We start from the raw sequence: 17225 nt of genomic DNA, 5'->3' as shown, positions 1-17225 counted from the left end.
TTTGGTTTATTAGCCTCTTGGCGAGGCGCGTTAAGGTCATCAGGAATACGAGTAGAGTTAGGCCATTCGGCCCATCAAGGCTACTCTGCCAATCAATCTTGGCTGATCTATCTCTCCCTCCTAACTCCATTCTCCCCATAACCTCTGTAACCTGTACTAATCAAGAAAGTCTTCTGAAGGTCTGAGTATGTGACATGCTTTTTTCACCCATTTTCCTCCTCTCTCCCTCTTGAATAAGATGCAAACATTAAAATTGGCCTAGGAATAAATGACGGTCACGATTAATGAGGGACAGTTTTACTCGAACATAGAAGATCCTAAGAGGGCTTGATAAGGGTGGTGTTGAGATATTTTTACTAGTCATGAACAAGGGAATATAGCTACAAAATAAGGGATTTGTTATTTCAAAGTAATGAGCATGATATTTCTTCTCTTGGTGCCTCTCTGGAGTTGTCTATCCCCAAGGGTGTTGGATGCCAGATGTTTTTAAAGTGGACATAGAAGAAATTGAAAGATGAGTAATTTGGATTTACAAGGAACAAGCACAGAAGGGATTTGAAGTCAACATAGATCAACCATGGACATATTGAATGGTGGGCAAGGCTTGAGGAACTTGGTCGCCTACTCTTATTTTCTTTGCTTCTTCTCTGATCAAGACAAATGGGAAAATGGGGCTTGGTGCAAATTGGAATACAGGCAGTGGAAATGTAATTGGCATTCCCCAACATTGAGTAGCTGAGACTCTATCGTAAGCCCACTATTATGCTAGCAAGTCCAAGTTCAAGGTCTGTGATGTTCCTATCTGGTGTTCTGCCGAATACGGTGACATCAGAATCAAATATTTTGTGCTAGCAAAATTGTGGTAAAGAGCAGCCAAAGAATGTAACAGAGTCAAAAGCAGCTTTGACATCCATGCATTTTATCCACAGAGGACCCTGCCTTGTTTTAAAGATGTAAAACAATATGGTGGTACAGTCAATAGTTAAACATTCAAATGCAAAACTGCTTTGATCCTGAAGTAGTTTTATAATGCTGAAGTTGATTTTTAATTTTAAAATCTGGCAATATTTTTTTGCCAGACAGGTGAGTCGTGTCTTATTATTAATTGTTCTTGCAAGTGCCCGTTCCTTTTTCCCTTTAGACTTTAGAGATACAGCGCAGAATCAGGCCCTTTGCGGCGGGTCCGCACCAACCAAACACCTCTTACGCTAGCACTTTCCTACACACTAAGGACAATTTACAATTGTACCAAAGCCAAATATCCTACAAACAATTACGTCTTTGGAGTGTGGGAGGAGACCAGAGCAGCCGGAGAAAACCCATGCAGTCACATGAGAATGTACAAACTCTGTGCAGACAGCACCCGAAGTCAGGCTCAAACCCGGGTCCCTGGCGCTGTGAGGCAGCAACTCTACCGCTGCGCCACTGTGCCGGCCTTATTGGAGGCCTGAACTGTGCCCTTCTTGCAGTTCCTGGCCAAGTATTAAGTTTGGCCTGAACAAGTGCTAAAAGGTTCAAACTGGCTTGGATGAAAGTTGGACCTTGTATCTGTGCAAATTAGCACAATCTATATCTTGACATAATGTGATTATGATTATCACCATGCATTTTATTAAGTAATACATTTTATGGAATTTGTGCAGTGGCTTCAGAAAATATCTGAATGGTAGTTTTGTGACAAAAGATTTTCTTGAGAATACAAAACAAAAGAATCAATGCTGGGAAATGAGCTTTATGATATTGTTAGCAATTTGAAGTTTGTCATTTTGTGCTTTTTAAATACTAAGTTGTTTGTTTTTACTTACAGAAGGGAAGAACATGCCGGCAATAACATGTATGTCAAATGTTATTAACTATAATTGCATACAATTTTGAACTTGGTTTGAATCTGAATTGTATTTGCATTGGAACTGCACCTTTTATGGCAGCACTCTCATGCAGGTCAGCCTGGGCAGGACTGCTTGTCAAGGTTGCTGTATTTTAGTAGATGTTGAAACTGAGAAAAATACCCTACAGTATTATATAAAAAAGAGAAGGGGGTTCTCTTGAGAGACCAATGTTTATTTCACAATCAACACTTCTAAAACAGGTTATCTGAGTATTTATGTTGCTGCCTTAAGTGGACCTTGCTGTGAAGATTTTTTTTTTAAATTTCTCCTTGTGAAATGCAAAGTCTTAACTGCTCACAGCATTATGGCAGTTTTCATGGGTTAAAAAAGGGCACATTTGAGAAATATAAATGTGTAAGAAGGAACTGCAGAAGAGACAGTACCGGAGTAACTTAACTGGCCAGGCAGCATCTCTGGAGAAAAGGATGATCCGAGGAAGGGTTCTGACCCGAAACGTAATCCATCAGTTTTCTCCAGAGATGGTGCGTGACCCGCTCAGTTACTCCAGCACCTTGCGTCTGTTAGGGAAATATAAATGATGGGATGCAAGTTTAATCTTAAATTTGGTTCACTTCAGTAGTTAAATTTCAAGAACCAGTTAAGCAAAATACTAGAGTAATGCTAAGATATTATGTTCTTTCAATTGCTGTCATCTTGTAAGGTATAACTCTGATATGACAAGATCCTTTCATAACTTGGTACCTGCATAATAGAAAATGTTTCAGCATCTCCAGTTAGCGTGTAAATATTCTTATCATGTTTATAAGTTGAGCTTGGTGTTCCAGTGCCTGCACTGAAGCTATTGAAGCCAGCATAAGTTTAGATTACTGTTGCTTGAATTCATGTTAGAAGAAAAATCTTAATATACTTCTTACATTTGTAGGTGACCACTTCAAAGGAAAGAAAGGTAACTGGTAGTGTAACTTAGTGTTTCATTTGACAGTTTTTTTAAACAGGTTTAGAATTTCTTCCAAAGGGGATACTGATTGGTGTAGATGAAGTCCAGTCTGACATCAGATTTGTATGAGTCCTCTTTCAAAGCTGGAACATCAATGCAAATGTACATGAACCAAAATCAATTTGAATTATCCTTGAATAATCTTGATTGTTCAATTTTGATTTTGCCTTTCAAGAGATATCAAGAGCCTGGGAAGAACAGAGTAGAATTTATATCAATAATAATGCGTGCTTCTTATCTAGAGGAAAGGAATTATTTTTTGAACTAATGGGCTTTAAGGTCTGAGAACTGATTTAGTAGATGTCTTCAAAACCAAATGACAACTTAATAAATAAAATCCGGATAAATAACCGGAAAGATTCACATAAATTAAATCAAGAGGAAATCTATTTCATCTAGTTGACCCAAGGTGTAAATACAAGGGAAGATAGACACAAATTGCTGGAGTAACTCAGCGTGTCTGGAGAAACGGATTAGTCGACGTTTCGGGTCCAGACTCTTCATCGGAGTACAAATGCAAGGGTGTTAAATGGAACAAAGGGAGAAAAAAAAGAGGTGTCTTTATGCAGCAAGTTGTAAGAATATTAAATGGAGTACCTAATATAACATTCAGCTCATATTATGAAGTGGAGTACGAAAAATAAAAAGGAAAACAAGAAATGCTTGTAAGGGACAGCAGAATGGGTTTAAATGGACAGCCATTTCAAAATACTGGAATACATTTGTACGTGATCTGCAGCGTTGCTACTTAATGAATCTGCCACCACTGGCTATCTATTTTAAACTATTAATTTTACTTGGACGTTACAGGATAACACTTGGGCTAAATTGTGTCAGAAATACAAAATACTGAATGCTTGCTACTGATAGAAAGGATCTGTTACCATTTTTGCTTACTCCCAAAGACATGGCTAGGTTTGACCAGATCTTCCCAGGCTCATTAATTGGAGAACCAAGTGTGCAGGGTAACAATCTGGGCATATTCCCTTGAACTACACCTTCTGTTCTTTAATTATAGTTGGGAGTGGAAGCCCACCCCGTATGCACCATTCTCATTTCTTTAGCTTTGGTTATTATCTGCCAAGGCATCTCATTGAAGCCATGGCTAAAGTTGAGTCTTACTGCAATAAGTATGTAGCTATTCAATATAGTTTGCATTGAACTCTCATGAAAATAATCTTAAGTCTTCAGGATCTGCTTTGTCTTACTTTTTGATATTTCTCTTCCAGAGCATTAAAATGGAGTTTTAATTTGCGCTAAATGTTTTGAATTTGCCTTGTTCAAACTGAATGCTATTTTCTATTTGGTTTTATGTTGCAGTTGACCCACATCTATGTAACAGCAATAGAGAAAGCGTTGTCAAAGATACTGTGACATTAAAGTGGTGTACTCCACGAACTAATAATATAGGTAGGTATGACATTTAAATTACTTGTAAATCAACAGGATAAATATTCATAATATCACTTACATTTATTTTTTAGTATACTCACAAATATTTCAATAAGATGATTTTATCCAGTTGCAGAAAGGGTGATTCATGATTGTTTTACTTCTGTATTTCAAGTCTCTACTTGCATGGAATGAATCCACATAGTGTAGTGTAGCCATGATCTATTTAAGGGTTTAATTAAAAGATGCAATTGTGGGGTATTTATCACTGCACTTATCCCAGACGGAGCCATTGAACTAGCCGGGCGTACAGCGTTTCGCTGGGGCAGAAACATCGACTCCGGTAAGAGCAGGGGGGGGGTTATGCATTTACGTGCACAACAACTGGTGCACTAACATCCAAATCATGGATAGCCATTGTTCTCCTGATCTGGAGTTCCTAACAGTTAAATGCAGGCCTTTTTACTTTCCTCGTGAATTTACAGTGGTTATAGTAACAGCAGTCTACATCCCACCGAATGCTAACGCTAGCACAGCTTTAGGCTACCTGCTCGGTGCAATAAACTCACAACAGAGCACATATCCAGAAGCAGCCCACATCATAGCCGGGGACTTCAATCATGCAGACCTAAAGTCAGTTCTCCCGAAACTTGAACAACACATAAGATGTGCTACCAGGGGGAAAAACACACTAGACAAGGTTTATTCAAATATTAAGAAGGGTTTCAGGTCAGCACCACTACCACACCTGGGGCAGTCAGATCACCTGTCCATATTCTTAACTCCAGCATACACCCCACTCAGGAGGAAAGCTCCAGTCACCATAAAGACTATTAAGACATGGCCTGAAGGAGCTTCCTCGCAGCTGCAGGATTGCTTCGAAAGGACCAACTGGGATATTTTTGAGGATCAGGACTTGGAGGAGTATACATCAACTGTACTCTGCTACATCCAAAACTGTGTTGACAATGTCACCGTCGACAAACGTATCCGGTTGTATCCCAATCAGAAGCCCTGGATGACAAAGGATGTCAGGTCTCTCCTCAAGGACCGTAACACCGCCTTCAGGTCTAGTGATAGAGCTCTATACAGTGCTGCTAGAACCAACCTGAAGAGAGGCATCAAGGATGCCAAAGCGTCCTACAAGAGGAAGATTGAGGACCACTTTACCAACAATGACCCACGGCGGGTATGGCAAGGCATCCAGCACATCACCAACTACAAGACCAGCAACCGCACGACTGCCGACGGCGACGCCTCGCTGGCAGAGGAACTTAACTGTTTCTTTGCTCGTTTCGAGGTGAAAGCTGCAGTGGCAGACATAACACCCTCTCCAGCACCTGACAGCAACACCTTCACTGTGCAGGAGAATGATGTTAAGCGCGTGCTCAGAGCATTGAATCCCAGGAAAGCTGCAGGCCCCGATGGTGTGACGGGCAGAGTGCTGAGGGAATGTGCAGACCAATTATCTGAGGTCTTCACAAAAATCTTCAACCTGTCCCTTTTAAAATCCACCATCCCTCCCTGCCTGAAGTCCGCCACAATCATCCCACTGCCGAAAAAGTCTGTCATCAGCGGCCTTAACGACTACCGTCCGGTATCACTCACACCGGTCATCACAAAGTGCTTCGAGAGACTGGTCCTGCAGCACATCAAAGCCAGCCTCCCACCCACCTTCGACCCATACCAGTTTGCCTACAGAGCAAATAGGTCTACAGGGGATGCCATCGCCACCGCTCTTCACACTGCACTGACCCACCTTGAACACCAGGGGAGCTATGTGAGGATGCTCTTCCTCGACTTCAGCTCTACCTTTAACACGGTCATCCCAAGCAGACTGGTCACCAAACTTTCTGACCTTGGATTTTCCCAAACCATCTGCCAATGGATCAAGGACTTCCTGACCAACCGCCCCCAGACCGTCAAAATAGGCCCTCACCTCTCCTCCACCATTACACTGAGCACCGGCTCACCACAGGGCTGTGTGTTGAGCCCCATCCTTTACTCCCTCTACACTCACGACTGCGCCCCCACCCATCCCATCAACACCATCATCAAGTTCGCGGATGACACGACTGTGGTTGGACTCATCTCAGGAGGAGATGAGACAGCCTACAGGGATGAAATCCAAAGGCTGGCAGCATGGTGTTCAGTGAACAATCTTGTCCTGAACTCCTCCAAAACAAAGGAACTTATAATAGACTTCAGGAAAACCAGTGCAGAACACGACCCACTCTACATCAATGGGGTCTGTGTGGAAAGGGTACCCGCTTTCAGGTTCCTGGGTACGCACATCGCAGAGGATCTTACCTGGTCTACCAACACCATCACCACAGTGAAGAAGGCACAGCAGAGACTCCACTTCCTGAGGATCCTCAGGAAGACCAACCTGCAGGAGAAGCTCATGATGTCCTTCTATCGCTGCTCCATCGAGAGTGTGCTGGCATACTATATAACCACATGGTATGCCAGCTGCTCAGAAAAGGACCGGAAGGCCCTTCAGAGGGTCATCACGACGGCCCAGAAGATCATCGGCTGCTCACTGCCCTCCCTGGAGCACCTGTTCAGCCTACGCTGCCTCAGTAGAGCAGGCAAAATAATAAAAGATCCATCCCACCCCGGTCACCGTCTGTTTGTTCATCTGCCCTCTGGTCGACGTTTCAGGTCGATCAAATCCCGAACAAACAGACTTAAGAACAGTTTTTACCCCAGGGCCATACGAGAACTGAACACTACTTTCTGCACTAGGCAACACTGTTAAAACTTTTGTACTTAATATAATTGTATTTATTTGTTTTTTGCATTTATTGCATATATGTTTTTACGCACCGTCAGGATTGGCTATTTTTTAATTTTGTTGTACTCGTTGCAATGACAATAAATGAATATTATTATTATTATTATTATTATTATTATAAGATCCCAGTTAGCATTGGCAGTGGAAATCAATAAACTTTGAGAAGAGAGATCTCGAAACGTATAAGATTATTAAGGGGTTGGACACGTTAGAGGCAGAAAACATGTTCCCAATGTTGGGGGAGTCCAGAACAAGGGGCCACAGTTTAAGAATAAGGGGTAGGCCATTTAGAACTGAAATGGGGAAAAACTTTTGCAGTCAGAGAGTTGTGAATCTGTGGAATTCTCTGCCTCAGAAGGCAGTGGAGGCTAATTCTCTGAATGCATTCAAGAGAGAGCTAGATAGAGCTCTTAAGGATAGCGGAGTCAGGGGGTATGGGGAGAAGGCAGGAACGGGGTACTGATTGAGAATGATCAGCCATGATCACATTGAATGGCGGTGCTGGCTCGAAGGGCCGAATGGCCTCCTCCTGCACCTATTGTCTATTGAGACCAAACTTGCTAATACAAGAATTTCTCCCCAGAGCCTCTCCCTGTAACCGTTCTGGCTTCAGCAAGGGCTGTGGGAGATTGGTCTGACCGTGATCAACATTCTTTCAGTGTTTTTGTCTGTGAGGGACCTGCTGGAGATTGGTCCATCATCATTTGTGCAAGGCAGACTCACCCATTGGGAGAAGAGGCAGCAATCCGTGGGAACAATATGTGAAATGTGAGGGTACAATGAGTTCTCAATTCCATGTTTTTGGCTGTTGTAGTCTTAAGCCCAGTTGACATCACATTGTTGGAGAGCATCTTGGAACAGATCAGTGAAAAGCAACAAACATTTGGAGCAGAAAAACCTAATGCTGTAATGAAGACGTGGCTAGATAAGGCCGAGATGTTAGCTACTGAAGTCTGATGCTTTACCTGAATCCAGTGCAGTTAATGACTGTTAGTGCAGTTATAATTCTTTGAAATCTATTAGTGCACTTCTCCACACAACGTTCTCAATTGCTTTGTAGGAAGGAACTGCAGATGCTATTTTACACCAGAAAAAAAAAATTACTCGAGTAACTCAGCGGGTCAGGCAGCATTTCTGGAGAAAAGGAATAGGTGAAGTTTCGGGTGGAAACCCTTCTTCCGACCGACTGAAGAAGGGTTTTGACCTGAAACGTCACCTATTCCTTTTCTCCAGAGATGCTGCCTGACCCGCTGAGTTACTCCAGCAATTTATGTCTACCTTCCTCAACAGTTTGTCAGATAAGGACATTAGAAATAGAAACCAGAATAGCCTTAAGGACCCTTCTGCTCTCTCATTCAATAAAATCATGACTGATCGAGTCTTGAATTTCTACTCTTCTGCCTGATATCCCCATAGGTCTCTACGTCCAAGAATCTGCCCATTTTCAGTTTTCAATTACCTCAACCTCCACAGCTTTCTAGGGCAGGGAATTCCAAAGATTTGCACCTCTCAGAAGTGTTTTGACCTTATCTCTATCTTTAGAGCAGGGGCCTCCAAACTTTTCAGCATGAGGGCCACATATTTGGCACATTTTTGTGAATGTGGGGGAGGGGGGGAGAGAGATAATGGGGGGGGGGCGAAAGAATCGGGGTAGATGGAGCAGCGGGTGAGAGCGGGAGCGCGGGGAGAGGGAGGGTGTCAGCGCCGCCACTTGCGGGGGCTGCTCCCTCTCTCTCTCCCAGAGACAGCAAGATCTGCGCCGCTCCTCCACTCTCTTCCCCGGCCCCGTCTCCCTCTAACGCAGCGAAATAAGAACAAACACAAGTGTATTTGTTGTTCAGAAGCCCCGCATCCCCGGGGTGAGCGGCGGCAGCGACGAGGAGGGAGGTTTCACTTGTGTTTGGTTCTTATTTCGCTGCGTTAGAGGGAGACGGGGCCGGGGAAGAGAGTGGAGGAGCGACGCAGAACTCGCTGGCTATGGGAGGGAGAGAGCAGCCCCCGCAAGTGGCGGCGCTCCTTCACCGGACCCTCTGACACCCTCCCTCTCCCCGCGCTCTCACCCGCTGCTCCCTCTACCCGACTCTCTCCTCCACCTCCCTTCTCTCTACCCCGTGGTGAGCGGTGGCGGCGAGGAGGGACGTTTCCTTGGGTTTTGTGTTAGCGAGGGGGCGCTGCGATCTCTCGCCTTGTCCCGGCTCTGGGTCAGTGGCGATCCGCTCTCCGGTGAACCTTCGCCGGCAGCTTCTGCCTCCAGTCCCTGCCGCCTGAGCTTGCCGTGGGCCGGATAAAATCTTGTGGCAGGCCGAATGTGGCCCGTGGGCCATAGTTTGGAGACCCATGCTTTAGAGGGAGGAACTGAAGGGAATCCACATTAGTCAGAAAATGGTGTTAGGTAACTGTTGGGACTGAAGGCAGATAAATCCCCAGGGCCTAATTGTCTACATCCCAGAGTACTCAAGGAGGTGGCCCTAGAAATCGTGGATGCACTGGTGATCATTTTCCAATGTTCTCTCGACTCTGGATCAGTTCCTGTGTGCTGGAGGATAGCCAATGTAACTCCACTTTTTATGAAAGGAGGGAGAAAGAAAACGGGGAATTATAGACCCGTCAGCCTTACATCGGTAGTGGGGAAGATGCTGGAGTCGATTATTAAAGATGTTATCGCAGCGCATTTGGAAAGCAGTGACAGGATGGATTTATGAAGGGCTAATTTATGCTTGACTAATTGTTTGGAATTGTTTGAGGATGTAACAAGTAGAATGGATAAGGGAGAGCCAATGAATGTGGTGTATCTGGACTTTCAAAAAGCCTTTGATAAGTTCCCACACAAGAGTTAGTGTACAAAATTAGAGCACACTGTATTGGGGGTAAGGTATTGACACGGATAGAGAACTGGTTGGCAGACAGGAAGCAAAGAGTAGGAATTAACGGGTCCTTTTCAGAATGGCAGGCAGTGACTAGTGGGGTGCTGCAAGGCTCGGTGCTGGAACCAGGGATCACAGTTTAAGAATAAGGGGTAGGCCATTTACGAGGTGAGGATGAGGAAGAACTTTTTCACCCAGAGAGATGAATCAGTGGAATTCTCTACCACAGAAGGCAGTGGAGGCCAATTCACTGGATGTTTTCAAGAGAGTGTTAGATTTAGCTCTTCGGGCTAACGGAATCAAGGGATATGGGGAAAAAGCAGGAACGGGGTACTGATCCTGGATGATCAGCCGTGATCGTATTGAATGGCGGTGCTGGCTCGAGGGGCCGAATGGCCAACTCCTGCACCAATTTTTATGTTTCTATGTAAAGGGTAACCCCTTATTCTTAAACTGCTTATATGTAATCTCAAGGAACTGCAAAATGCTGGTTTACCAAAGCAAGACACAAAATACTGAAGTAACTCAGTGGGTCAGGCAGCATCTCTAGAGAACATGGATGGGTGATGTTTCATTGCCTATCCATGTTCTCCAATTGCAGAAAGACTTCCCTACAACTCTACTCCAATCCCACTGCTATCAATGCAAACATTCCTTTTGCCTTACTAATTACTTATTCTATCTGTACAGTGACTTTGTGTTTTACGTAGCTACACTCAAATCTGTGAGTATTGAAGTCTCTCTTCAATTCAATCCTTTTCAACTTTTCTTATTAAACTGTATAATCTATGTGAATACAGTCACATGGCACAGAAAAATAACTTTGGGCTCAACACAGCTATGACAACCATGTTGCCCATCTATGCCACTTATTCACGTTTGGCCCATATGCCTCTAAACTTTTTCTATTCATTTTCCTGCGTTCTCTGTTCACCAAAGTTTGCTTACTCGCTTAGTAAATCTACATCCATTTATAGGCTCTTACAACTTGCACTTCTTCTGACCTTCCCTTCTGTCAGATACACGTCTTTATCCTTGCTAACATATTGCTGCCAAGACCACGAAGGCTTAGCATGTGTAGTAGCCTCTCATATCAACATAGAACAGTACAGCACATGAATAGGCCCACCATGAACCTGCCAAGCACGATGGCTAATTAAATTGATTTATTGTAATCTTCTTAATTTAGCATATGATCCATGTCCTTCCTTTCCCTGCGTATTTATGTTCCTATCTAAAAACCTCAAGGCTTTAAGAGGCACTTAAATTATTAAGAAATCCCCCTTTCTTTATTCCTTGCTCCAATTTTCATGTCCTCGTACAAGCAAACCAGCTTAATTAGTTTGCTTAATCTTCAGCACATCCTCAAACGTGTGTCCGTAACACTTGTGGAGCATCTGCTTGACGGTGACCCACAATGATTGTGAAAGAGTTAGTTTCCGTTTGAAGACCCTCATGTTCTGTCAAAAGCCCTTCGACTTAGTGTTAAATCTGTTTTGCTTTCCACAGTCACTGCCTATCCTGGTGGGTGTTTCTACCATTTTTTAATCTGCAATATTTTGATGTAAACCACTTTGTCTTCGTCTGTATTTATTATTTCATTTGTCTTTAGCTACTTTGTGCAGCAAAGATCTTTAGTTGAGTTTACTTCAGTGATACAGCGCAAAAACGGGCCCTACGGCCAACCAGGTCCGCGCCAATCAGCTATCCCCGCATATTAATACTATCCTACACACACTAGGGACAATTTTTACATTTACCAAGCCAATTTACTTACGTCTTTGGAGTGTGGGAGGAAACCGAAGATCTCGGAGAAAACCCACAAACTCCGTACAGACAGCACCCATAGTCGGGATCGAACCCGGGTCTCCGGTGCTGCAAGCTTGGTAAGGCAACAATTCTACCGCTGCGCCACCGTGCCGAGATTGTATGAGAGATTGTTCGAGAGATTGTTCCGACCAGGCATTTAGAATAACTGCTTTAGATATCTGCCTTTGCTAAAGATCTCCCAGTTGCTAAACATTTTAACTCCCATTCCCATAATGACCTTTCTGTCCACTGTCAGAGTGAGGCCAAACACAAATTGGAGGAACAGCACCTTATATTTCGCTTGGGCAGCTTACACCCCAGCGGTATATATATTGATTTCTCGAATTTTAATTAACCCTTGCTTTCCCTCTCTCTCCATTCCTTCCCCACCCTAGTTCTCCGACTAGTTTCACTGTCCTGATTAATTTTACTGATTGTATGCCTTGTCAGCTCACAATGAACCATTGTACATTTCCTTGAGCATCTGCTTTGATCTGTCCTTTTCACACCTTACATTCTCTTTGTATCCTTCCATATCTCTAGTTTCCTTCTCCCCGACTATCAGTCTGAAGAAGGGTCTCGACCCGAAAAGTCATCCAATCCTTCTCTCAAGAGATGCTGCCTGTACCCTGAGTTGCTCCAGCTTTTTGTGTGTCGCTTCGATATTTGCCAGAGACGCATGGACTTGCAGATGCTGGAATCTTGAGCAAAACACAGTGGTCGAAGAACTCAGCAGGTTGGGCAGCATCTGAGGAGGCAGTGGGACTGGACACGAAATGTCGCCTGTCCACTTCTCGACAGATGCTGCCTGACCCACTGATTTCGTTCAGCACATTTTTTGCGGTCTTGGATGGAACTGTTCTCACAGCATGGTTTGGGAACAGCTCCATCCAAGACCATAAGAAATTGCAGGGAATTGTGGTTGCTGCCAGACCAGCACACAAACCAACCTCCCTTCCATTGACTCAATTTACACCAGGCTCTCTCAGCTAGGCCACCAGCATAATCAAGGTCAGGTCTCGCTCCCTTTTCTCCCCTCTCCCATTAGGCAAGAGGTAAAAAAGTATGAAAATGCACACCTCCAGATTCGGGGACAGTATTTTCCCAGCTGTTATCAGGCAACTGAACAATCCCTTGACCAACCAGAGAGCTGTCCTGAGCCATTGTTTACATCATTGGAGACCCCCTTTAATCACACTTTACTGGACTTTACCTTGCACTAAATGTCATTCCCTTTATCCTGTATCTGTACACTGGTTGACTCGATTGTAATCATGTCTTTCCGCTGACTGGTTAAAACACAACAAAAGCTTTTCACAGTACCTCAGTACACATGACAATAAACCAAACTAAACATACAGTCTGAAGAAGGGTCTCGACCCAAAATGTCACCCATTCCTTCTCTCCCGAGGTGCTGCCTGACCCGCTGAGTTACTCCAGCATTTTGTGTCTACACAGATATTTGCTATATTTTTATTATATGTAATGTTTATTTCTTTCAGAGTTGCACTATTGCACAGGAGCTTACAGAATATCACCCGTGGATGTAAACAGTAGACCCTCTTCTTGCCTAACAAACTTCTTATTAAATGGTGGGTACCTTTGCCGTATTTAATAGCTGGTCTATTTGTAGAAGTTGCATCAAAACTGCTTCAGCTGGGCATCACCTTATGACAAATATCGAGATTAAAATGTTGGTTTGTCATTCGTTTTAATATCTTTCTCTGCATGTAGCTGTTGTAACAAAGAGCCTTATTCTTTCATGTTACTGATACACATGATAATAGTGAGTTTTAATAACCAGTTAAAAGGGGATGATTGGGTATGCTTGTAACTTTATCCTGTCATTAATTTCCTGATATCCATTGATACTGCTTTCATTGTACTATTTATATATTGTTTTGTTTGTTCATGAATTGTAGGTAAAGGCTTAGTCCTTGCACTTGAAGTGCTAATGTAACCTGTCTGAAATGAAGTCTAGGACCAGAGGTCATAGCCTCAGAATTAAAGGATGTTCCTTTAGGAAGGAGATGAGAAGGAACTTCATTCGCCAGAGGGTAGTGAGACTGTGGACTTCATTGGCACAGAAGGCTGTGGAGGCCGTCAATGATATTTTTAAGGCAGAGATTGGTTCTTGATTAGAACGGATGTCAGGAGTTATAGGGAGTAGGCAGGAGAATGGAGTTAAGAGGGAAAGATAAATCAGCTATGATTGAATGGCGGAATGGACTTGAAGGGCTGAATGGCCTAATTCTGCTCCGATCACTTATGAACTAGTCTATTGACATTATGATCAGAAGCTGGAGGGAGATAAAGTTATGCCCCATTGAAGGTACCACTTGAAGCTTGGTTAAATAACCCCTGGCTAATTTAACCTCTTCTAATTAAACAGTAATCGATGGGACTACATCCTAGCGTTATTGCATTTCTTTTGACAACTTTTTGCCCAGATTAAAAGCAGCACCATTTTCATTTGTTACTTCACTTTACAGCATCATCTGGAAGAAGTGACCTAAATATTAGTTGCTGACTGCTTTCTGAACTTTTTGAAAGGGTGAAAACAATATGAAAGGAACAAGGGAAATAAAAACACACTAATGTGGCCTTATAATGTTTACTTATCTAATAAAAGTAGGCTTGGTGAAATTCGAGTTCTTTAACATTGCTACTTCCTGATGCTTGAACAGTTTATATTTTGGTAAACTTTATTCAAAGCCAGGAGCTTGTAAAACATATTGCAATGTATTGTTAATGGAATAGTTTTAGGACTTTAAAAAAATTATTTAGCTAACATTTATAAGGGAAAGGGTAAATATTTTCTACCCAAGGTAGGTAATTTTTAAATTGAAGATTCCAAAAAGTAGCAGCATCTAACACACTGAATTTTGCAGTAATTAGTTTTAAAGCGCACATTGCTGTTATGTGTTTAACAATGAAGTGAATATCCCCGATTTTATTTCTGAAAATTAAAAAAAAACAGCAGGTGCTGCAAATCTAAAATTAAAACAGAAAATGCTGAAAATACTCAGCAGACCAGACGGAGCATAAGACATAGGACCCATCGAGTCAGATCTGCCTTTCGACCATGGCTAAATCTATTTTCCCCTCTCAACCCTATGCTGACTTTTTTTCTTGTTCTGTGGGAAGAGAAGCAGTGTTAATCTTTGAGGTTGAAGAGCGTTTGCCTGATTTGAGAAGGAGAGAGAAGAAGCTTATTAAGTTGCTGGGAAGGGGGATTTCTCTGACAGGGCAAAACTGTGATGATCATAGGGATGAACTATAAACAAGGTTATTGCGTAATGAGTGAATGGGAGCAGATAGAGAGTGGGGACATGGACAAAATAATGTAGGGCAGGTCACGTCACGCTGGACACATCCTTCACTCCCACAGGAAAGAAAAGAAAAAAATGGGAAGAGAAAATGTCAAGCAAGCAGAACCACTATCACAGACAGATCACAGATACAGACAGAGAAATCAAGTTCCTGAAGTCGTAGAATTAAATATTATGTCGAAAAGGTTGCAATGTGCCCAGACCGAAAGTAAGATGCTGTTACTTAAGCTTGCACTGTTCCTCAATGTATCAGCACTGGAGTCTCCAAAATGCCTTCCTCCTTCCTGAACAGTGGTCCTCCCCATCATTATTAACAATCATTTGACTGCATGTCCAGCACTTCTGCTCCAACCCCTTCTCCTCTGCAACAGAGTAAGGATAGAAACTCTCTCATCGTCTTCTTCCAGCCTGCTTCCGCAAACCAGTCTCTGAAATTTCCACCACCTTTAATGAGATTCCACCTCTAGAAACATCTTCCCCATTTTTCCCCCTCTCAGCATTTCACAGGGACCATTCCGTTCACAACTACCTACCCACACTTCCATTCCCAGAAACGGCACTTTGCATGGCAACCACAAATGGTGCAACAGCACGTGCTTTCACCTCTTCTCTTTGCACCATCCAGCAACCCCAACAGCTTCCTCAGAAGAAGCAGCGATTCACTTGAACTTCTTTCAAGCTCTATATTGCATTCAGTGTCACAATGCAGCCCCGGTTGCTTTGGAGAAACTGAACATGGATTGTATGGCCATTTTGTACAACGTTTTAAGTTTAAGTTCAGAGATACAGCATGCAAACAGGCCCTTCGGTACACCGAGTCCAGGCCAACAATTGATTCCCATTCACACCAGTTCTATGTTATCCCACTTTTGCATTCACACCCTACACACCCTGGGGCAATTTCTGCAGCAGCCATTTAACCTACAAACCCGCACGCCTTTGAGATGTGGAAGGAAGCCGGAACACCCGGAGGAAACCCACGCAGGATATAAATAACCCCAATGCTGGTGCAAATCAAAACCCTAAAGCCGTCAGTGCAACCAAAGGCAGTCCAGTACTGTGAGTGTTGTGTTGTGTTCAAGAGCCTGATAGTCGTTGGGAAGAATCTATTCTTGAACCTTGTGGTCATGGTTTTCAGACTCGCATACCTTCTTACTGATGATGGGAGTGAATTGAGCGCATAGCCAGTGTGGCGGCAGTCTGGGATACTGGCTGCCTTTTGAGGCAGCGCCTCCTGTAGATCTCTTTGATGGTGGGGAGATCAGTTCCTGTGATGATGGACCGGGCAGCGTCTCTCTTTGTAATCTGCCTCGTTTCTGGGCATTCGGATTGCTAAACCAGACTGATGCAAGCAGTCAGTATGCTCTCTAACGTACACCTGTAGAAGTTCAAGCTTAGTCTTCTAAGGAACTAGCAACATTGATGTGCACTCTTTATGATTGCATCAATGTGCTGTCCCACCTCCTCCACCCACCAACAGGCTTAACAAGCTTCTTTTGTCTCCTTCCCAATTGTGATGAACGGTCTATCATAGTCATATAGTGTGGAAAAACAGGCCCATCAGCCCAACCTGCCCACACTGACCAACATGTCCCATCTACACTAGTCCCACCTGCCTGCGTTTGGCTCATATCCCTCAAACCTATCATATCCATGTACCTATCTAAATGTTTCTTAAACATTGTGAAAGCACCTGCCTCAACTACCTCCTCGGGCAGCTCATTCCATGCACCCACCATCTATTGCGGGGTTTTTTTAAAAGTCACCCCTCAGGTTCCTATTAAATCTTCCACACCCTCACCTTAAACCTTTGTCCTCTGGTTCTCGATTCCCCTAGGCAGAGAGACTCTGTATGTTTACCCTATCTATTCCTCGCATGATTTTATATGCCTCTGCAAGATCGCCCATCATCCTCCTGTGCTCAAGAGTGAGAATCCCAGCCTGCTCAACCTCTCCCTGTAGCTCAGGCCCTGGAGTCCTGGCAACATCCTCGTAAATCTTTTGTGCGCCCTTTCCAGCTTGACAACTTCTTTCCTATAACATGGTTCCTTTAGTGAAACGTGAACTGTTTCTCTTCCCACAGATGTGACCTGACCTGGTATTGAGTATTTGCAGTATTTTCTGACTTCACCCTGGGATGATTCATCTTCATTTTAAGATTATTTCCTGGTTCTAGATTAAACA

The 17225-nt window shown here is 43.5% G+C and overlaps 1 protein-coding gene across 2 annotated transcripts in view; it reads left to right on the top strand.

The window, feature by feature from the left end:
* ints13 (integrator complex subunit 13) overlaps positions 1–17225 on the top strand; it is a 77917-nt gene that overhangs the window by 36457 nt on the left and 24235 nt on the right. Inside the window, exons 9-12 of one of the 2 annotated variants that reach the window (XM_078420019.1) lie at positions 1808–1834; positions 2773–2796; positions 4168–4257; positions 13212–13301. In XM_078420019.1, the coding sequence (XP_078276145.1) occupies positions 1808–1834; positions 2773–2796; positions 4168–4257; positions 13212–13301 (231 nt within the window). The remainder of the gene's footprint in view (positions 1–1807; positions 1835–2772; positions 2797–4167; positions 4258–13211; positions 13302–17225) is intronic. The other variant, XM_078420020.1, reaches the window with a different exon arrangement.

Source organism: Rhinoraja longicauda, chromosome 23, assembly GCF_053455715.1.
Source record: "Rhinoraja longicauda isolate Sanriku21f chromosome 23, sRhiLon1.1, whole genome shotgun sequence".
NCBI classification, from domain to species: Eukaryota; Metazoa; Chordata; class Chondrichthyes; order Rajiformes; family Arhynchobatidae; genus Rhinoraja; species Rhinoraja longicauda.
This window is presented reverse-complemented; position numbering and strand designations above follow the sequence as displayed.